We start from the raw sequence: 7,437 nt of genomic DNA on the forward strand, positions 1-7,437 counted from the left end.
CACATGAAAACGGCTTTTCACCAGTGTGAATCATCATGTGCTGATTTAACGTCCGTTTATCACTAAAACTTTTTCCACAGTTCACACATGAAAACGGCTTTTCACCAGTGTGAATCCTCATGTGCTGAGTTAAAGTCAGTTTTTGACTAAAACTTTTTCCACAGTTCACACATGAAAAAGGCTTTTCACCCGTATGAATTCTCATGTGAGCATCAAAAACAGATTTGAAAGCGAAACGCTTTTTACTGATGACACATGAGGAAGTCTTGCATCTTTCCTGATTTAGGTTCTCAGCTTCAGCAGCTTCCTGGAAGATGACTTGGTTCCCGTTTGGTTCTGATTCAGTGTGGGATGTTTGTTCATCAACGGGAACCACCATGCAGGTATCAGTCTGCTGTTTTAACTCAACCTGTTCTTCACTTTGACTGCAGTAAACTTCTTCCTCTTCCACTTTTATCTGCTGATCTTCTGGTTCTTCTTGTTCTTGTTTCACCTGCAGAGGTTCTAACTCCTCCTGGTCCAGAGTGGATCTCCTCTCCTGGTTATAAATGTTACACTGCAGGAAATCTGGAAAAGAAAACAGAGGAAAAGAGCAATTGTTAGATTTATTGAAGTAAATGGGAGAAATCGTTCATCGTTTAAGACAGAAATAAACAGAACAAAAAAAAAAACACTTGAAAATTCAAGAGTGTATGGTTACATTGCAAAAGGTGAAATCTTAGTCAAATTAAATATCTTAAATTAAGGAGATTTATGCTTGTTTTCTTTCTGACAAGATAATTTTTCTCACCGAGGTTTTTATGTTAGAATATTTTTTCTTATTTTAAGTGTTTTGCTTCTTAATTATCTCAGTAAGATATAAAAGCTTGATACTAAGAAAATATTACTTGAGTAAATATATGCTAGGAGCTAGAATATCAATATTTACAAAACAAACTTCAAGTTGTCGAGAAAACTCGAGCTCATCCCACTTCCCCATGCTGGAGATTTTAGTTTAATAGTAACAATAAATAAAGTTATCTTTAAAACTGATTACACAGGCGACATCAAGACCCAACAGTAGAGTCAGACGGTAATGAAATTAATCTGGTTGTGTGTGTTGTTATAGTGTCCTGCAAACTTTGCTTTAATTCTACTTTTTTCTATTTAATCATAAAAAAACATAATCAGACAGAAAGAGAGTCATGGAACAGGAAGAGCAGGTTTCCTGAAGAAAGAGGAAGTTTCCAGCTTGCAGTGAATAAAAATAGTTCAGAGTGCTCATTTTGAGCATTAAAGGTTTAAAGAATAAGATCTAAACATTTTGAGTAATTGGATAAAACCCAGAGTAAAATACTTGAATTAATAATGATAACTTATGATTGAGCCAATAATTAATATTGGTTTAACCAGTGGTTGATATAAGAATATTTACACTTAGTCTTATACTTATGGAAGTACTTAAAGGTGAAAGAAGTAACTGTAACATGGTGTCAAATAATTAGAATAATGGATTATTCTTGGTTTCTTTTCAGAAATGTCTGTAATAACTCACATCATGATTATAATAAGAGTAACTAACACGTAATGGTTATTATAAAATTACAAATGAATGCTAAATCAGAGAAACTAAAAGGTTATAAATATGATTTTGACATTGGACTTGAAATGGTATGAAATGTGTAACTGTAACTAAAGGTCACTGATGTTGTGTTGGAGGTAGATGGTAGGTGAAGGTCAGGGGAAAAGAGGAACCGAAAGGAGAGCAGAGGTGACCAAGACATTAGGTAATTAGAACAGACATCATGTCTGCAAGATGGTGATGGATATGAGATCATCTGTCCAAGCAGAAACAGGAAGTGAGATTTTTGAGATGCATGAAGGAAACAGGTGCAGAAGGCAGATAGAGAACCTCAGAAAGTTCAGTTCTAAAGAACAAGGAAGTTCATCTGAAGGTTGAGGCCAACCAAGACGCAGATGTGTGGGCTGCTGACACGTACACGACCAAAAAGCGAAATTGAAAGAATTGAGCAGTTGCTGAGAAGAATATAAAGACACCAGGTAGGAGGATCGGGGTTCTTTGTTCCGCAGCGTTTGAGTCACGCACACACGGAGATGCAGAATCAATGGAGGACTGCTTGCTGATACCCCGGGACGATGAGACTGCTCACTGCACAGGAAAGGAACAAGATCTGTTTACCCACAACTCGGGATTCTGATTCGACTGCGGCCCCACACTCAACCCAAAAGATTACAACGATGCTGCAGTGGACACGGGGAATAGACAAAGATCTGTTATGGATAAAGAACTGAGTTTGAGGATTCTCACCAGTTCAACTTTGGATCTATTCTAAAAGGATTCTGCCAAGACAAAGTCAGGCCTCCATCCATGGACGTTAAAGTTCTCTGCTGCCAAAGATCGTCTCTGCATCTGGGTTCGAGTGAAAACTGCCTCCCCAAAGTTTCTATTTAGATCAGGACACAGTGTAGGGTTAGAAGTAGGAGTAATTTCTAAAAATTCTTAAAAATATTAATTTCTTAATATTTTATTGACATGCTGTATGTCTTTTTCCCTTGCTAAAGCTTGCTAATAAAAATACTAAAGTCTAATTGATGCTGTGGACAGTTAAGTTATTTGAGTCAACTAAATTGAATTCTTTTGATTATTGTAAAATCAGTGTTTGTGGTCCTAGTAAATTAGGGTGGCTTCGTACGTTCTTTAGTTCAGATAAATAATGACCCTGTGACTTATTCCTAGTCGCTAAAATTATCTAAGCCGGTAACAAGTGCACGTTAATAACAGGGAAAGAGCTGCCATGAACAGATGTGGTTTATGAGTTCGGACACCGGCGGGGCTACTCCGATGTCTGAATCATGGTCTGAAGCGGGTCATAACGTCTGGATGAAGGTAGCTAGAGCTTAGACGAATCTTTCTCGCTCCCCAGCTTAAACAAAAGTTCTCTATATTCTTAATTGCGGAAATACCCAGGAATTAGAGGCTTTTCGGACCCGTGAGATGGAGAGCTGGTCAGTATTCAGTCCGCTGTAGGTTAGGAGGAGTTAGGGGCGTGGCTGAATACTGTGCATTAACAAAGTCTAGAACTTATTTTGTCCAAGTAAAATCTGCTTATTTCAAGCACAAAAAAAAGAAATCACTTAAAGTCTCTTTTAGAGATTGGGATTTGGGAAATCTTTATGTGATTTGAGAAAATTCCCCAAAGTTTAGATTACTATTCACCCTTATTCCATGCAGTTTTTTTTTTTTTTTTCAAATTTAATTCTAATTCAAAACCACTTAATTAATCCCAATGGGGAATTAATTGTTGGTGTAACTCATTAATTCTTCAAAGAGTTATTGTAGATGCTGGCTGTTGGATGGAAAGATTTTCTGTAGCGGTCTGTTAATTGAAGTGAAGTTTCACAAATAAGAAAAAAGTTTAACAAATCTCAAACATGGTTCTAAATATTCTGCTATTAGTTGAGGATCCGGGTTTTAAGAGTCTGAGTTGTTTTGAAGCTGAAGCAGTTCTAGTGTGATCCATATGCAAAAAAGCGATAAAATCAACATTTATTGAAGATTCACAAATCACAAACAAGGTTATAAATATCCAGCTCTAAGAACAGAATAATCCTGTCCAGGTTTGAAGAGTCTGGGTGTTGTACTTTTTAAACTAGAGTGGATTAAAGATGCGGAAGGTAGTGAAAAATTAGGTGGAATCGCCCTTTAGCCATTTCCCGAATCGGAACCTGGAATCGGAAACCAACTTCAGCTTCGTGTAGTTAAGGAGGGAGAGACATAAAAAAGGTCATTGGCTCCATTTTCTCTCTATAAATAAGCCATTATCACAGTGTAATTGTGAAGTCTACGTTCATTTATCTGTTAACAAAACATTTATACGGGAGAGGAACAGTTACTAAGATGATAGTCATACAGAAAGATGCATATATTAACCTTCATCCAAACGCTGGTGTTTCCTACCTATCCGGTGTAAAATTATCCGGGGAGTCCGGGAGAAATCCAGCAGTCTGCGCTGATCATCCATCTCTTCCTCCGACTTTACGATGATTCCTTTAAACTCTGTGAAAGTTTCTTCAGCAGCAGTTAACCGCTCGTTGATAAACTCGTTTAATCTGGACTGAAGACATTTTTAGAGAAACACTCGAACATTCAACACAACAGACCACGTGTAGTCCTCTTCCTCTTCTTCCTCAGGGTTTTATGATTGTCGGTTTTCCTGGTATTGCATTCCCGCCACCTTGTGGCTCCTATGATCATCACAACTAAAGAGTTCTCATGCAGTGCCACTTTTCTGTGAAAAACGTAAAATCTTTTCATAAAAATAGAAGAAGCTGCAGCAGAAAAGAGAAAAATACAACTAAGACAACAGACTAAATTATTGAAGACAATAATAATCAACCATACTTTGTACAAGCAAGATCAATCAGTGTATAAAACTTAGTTTGTGACTATCAAATCTAACGTGTGTGTGTGTGTGTGTGTGTGTGTTGTTTTTTTTGTTGTTTTTTCAAAAAGCTGGGGTGGATTTTCTTATTATGAAACCCAAATGTAGGATGTTAAAGTTTACAATGTAGGAAACCAACAACTCCACCTGGAATAACTCCAGGAAAATGTAGTGATAATGAGGACACAGGTAAGTCCTGCTGGAAATTATCAGACGAGATTCAGAAAGTTCTACAAAAGTTTATCAAACTTCAATGTTTTTAAATTAATAATAACCTGAAATTCAATGGTTAAAACTGTGAATGCATTTTTAACTTCATTGATTGTCATAAAATGTTTAAATTTCAAAGGAAACTGAGGCGTACCTTTTCATGTCCTTAAGGAAGTAGAGCTAATTAAATGACATAAACAAGACCTGAAAGTGATTTAAGTTTCACTTGATGGCCAACTTGTTGAATTGGCAAATGGTAAATTCCTTCTGTCTGTCGTGATGAGAGGTTACCAGGACACAAGTGAACTATGCAGCTGCTTAGGGCCCCATGGTCGCTAGGGCCCACCATAAATGGAACTGATTTGTTTTTTCAGTAATGATTTACAATACAGTAAAATGAATATTCCATTCATATTAATGAAGTTTCTTTGCTACTGTGCAAAATAACAGACAAAATCTATTAATGTATAAGAAGTTCAGTATCAGCTAATGGGCCCCCATAGTGATGCAATACTCAGAAATGTAATCAGAGGACTAAATTACTTCATGTTCCTATAAATACTTTGTCAATAATTTTAAAAGAGCGTCGTTTCTGAGTCTAACAGGCAACGATGGTTTACATGGAAACATATTCCTCTATCCTCCTTTCACTTTAAATCTTTATCCACAACATTCTTTCTATCCCAATTTCTTCTCTGTCTCGTTACAATCTAATTAAATAAACCCAAAGCAGTTTCCAATAAAGCTTAATTTCTAAATACCAGGTGGAGCGTCATAGCGAAAGCCTTAATGATCCACTTCCACAAGTCTTTAGAGTTTCACCTTGGAACTCAACAATGCTGAGTGCCCCACTGCCAGACAGGACAAGTTTAATAAAGAACAGAACAAACAGACAAAAAAACAAGCGGTAAATGTGTGTATCGCGCCTTATGTAGTGGAGAAGATGCCAAAGTGTTTTTTTACTCTACATTCAGTCATTCACACGTTCATGGTGATAAGCTACATTGTAGCCACAGCTGCCCTGGGGCAAACTGACAGAAGCTGCTACACGATCGGCCCATCGGACTTCTGACTAACAGCAGGCAAGGCAGGTTTGGTGTCTTGCTCAAGGACTCAACAACTGAGATGGATGTGGAGAGTCAGAACCAGCAACCCATCAGTTACAGGAACCACAGCGGCTACAACCAGTACAGGTGTAGAGCCACCATCTGCTGGGCTCAAGAATAAGGCATAACATGCACTAAAGGAAAACTCAAAACTTTTATTCTTACATGAAATTTTACACTGTATTTCTTTCTTAGACATTAATAAAACCTTTATATCAATATAAATGCACATGAACATAGTTTCAGGATAAAGACAGTGATATAACAGAAGTCAGTTGCAGTAGAAAAGAGCAAAATATTACAGCTAAAAGTAGAGAAAAAGCTAATAATTGAAAACAATCACACACCCTTTGTACAATTAGCTTGTGGTGAATCTTGGATTTCTTTTAAAGTACAAATGTACACGCAACCATTCTAGTACGTTCTATTTTTGATTTAAGCAACAAAAGTAAACCCCACAAACTGTCTCTATTGAACAGAATAATACAAATCAATCCCTCGAGTCCAATCTTGTGAGAATGTTCTGGAAGGGAGTCCATGACCGGTCAGACTCTGTTCATGCATGAAACAGTCAGTGGCCCCCTTGGCTCTTCAGCTACCAGCATCAGTCCTGGCTCTCCTCAGGGCTGTGTGCTGAGCCCTCTGCTCTTCATGTTGTACACACAACATACAGTTTGACATAAACAGGATGTTCATTAAGTAACATGCAGTTTATCATTGTTTTTGATATTGAATATGCCAGAAAAAATAAAGCATCTCCGAAGGAAGATGTGTCATTAATGCACATCTCTAAGTATCTAAATGTGAACATCCAAATAATCACATTTAACAAATGTAACAACTTTCAGCTTCATAGACATGAAATCCCTCCAGTCTTTCATTCCAGTTTTAACCAAAATAAATTCTATAGTCAACCTCAACATAGGACATGTATGGAAAATACTTCTACATCTTTTCACTTGTGTGAATTTTCATGTGGTGGATTAAGGTAACTTTGTGACAAAAACATTTTCCACAGTTCGCACATGAAAACGGCTTTTCACCAGTGTGAATCCTCATGTGCCGAGTCAAATCCCGTTTTTGACTAAAACCTTTTCCACAGGTCACACATGAAAACGGCTTTTCACCAGTGTGAATCATCATGTGCTGATTTAAATGCTGTTTTCGAATAAAACTTTTTCCACAGGTCACACATGAAAACGGCTTTTCACCTGTGTGAATCCTCATGTGCTGATTTAACGTCTGTTTATCACTAAAACATTTTCCACAGTTCGCACATGAAAACGGCTTTTCACCAGTGTGAATCATCATGTGGTGAGTTAAAGTCAGTTTTCGACTAAAACATTTTCCACAGTTCCCACATGAAAACGGCTTTTCACCAGTGTGAATCATCATGTGGTGAGTCAAATCACGTTTTTGACTAAAACCTTTTCCACAGGTCACACATGAAAACGGCTTTTCACCTGTGTGAATCCTCATGTGCTGATTTAACGTCTGTTTATCACTAAAACATTTTCCACAGTTCGCACATGAAAACGGCTTTTCACCAGTGTGAATCCTCATGTGCCGAGTCAAATCACGTTTTTGACTAAAACCTTTTCCACAGGTCACACATGAAAACGGCTTTTCACCTGTGTGAATCCTCATGTGCTGATTTAACGTCTGTTTATCACTAAAAC

At 37.4% G+C, this 7,437-nt stretch overlaps 2 protein-coding genes across 2 annotated transcripts in view; both read right to left on the reverse strand.

Annotated features, from left to right (window-relative positions):
• Positions 1–11: 11 nt before the first annotated feature.
• LOC106936297 (zinc finger protein interacting with ribonucleoprotein K-like) overlaps positions 12–7,437 on the reverse strand; it is a gene marked incomplete at its 3' end in the record, with an annotated part of 17,538 nt that continues 10,112 nt past the window's right edge. The window contains exon 2 of the mRNA XM_015017175.1: positions 12–567. Within this exon, the coding sequence (XP_014872661.1) occupies positions 12–567 (556 nt within the window). The remainder of the gene's footprint in view (positions 568–7,437) is intronic.
• Positions 5,894–7,431, reverse strand: LOC106936314 (gastrula zinc finger protein XlCGF8.2DB-like). The gene has a single exon (XM_015017199.1). The coding sequence runs from the start codon at positions 7,403–7,405 to the stop codon at positions 6,704–6,706; it is 702 nt and encodes a 233-aa protein (XP_014872685.1). The 5' UTR covers positions 7,406–7,431; the 3' UTR covers positions 5,894–6,703.

Source organism: Poecilia latipinna, unplaced genomic scaffold, assembly GCF_001443285.1.
Source record: "Poecilia latipinna isolate Pla-1442-1.1 unplaced genomic scaffold, P_latipinna-1.0 Scaffold2115, whole genome shotgun sequence".
NCBI lineage: Eukaryota > Metazoa > Chordata > Actinopteri > Cyprinodontiformes > Poeciliidae > Poecilia > Poecilia latipinna.

What these genes read in the sequence shown, in the direction of transcription:
- LOC106936314 (XM_015017199.1), bottom strand. Translation starts at nt 7,405, where the DNA reads ATGAGGATTCACACAGGTGAAAAGCCGTTTTCATGTGTGACCTGTGGA.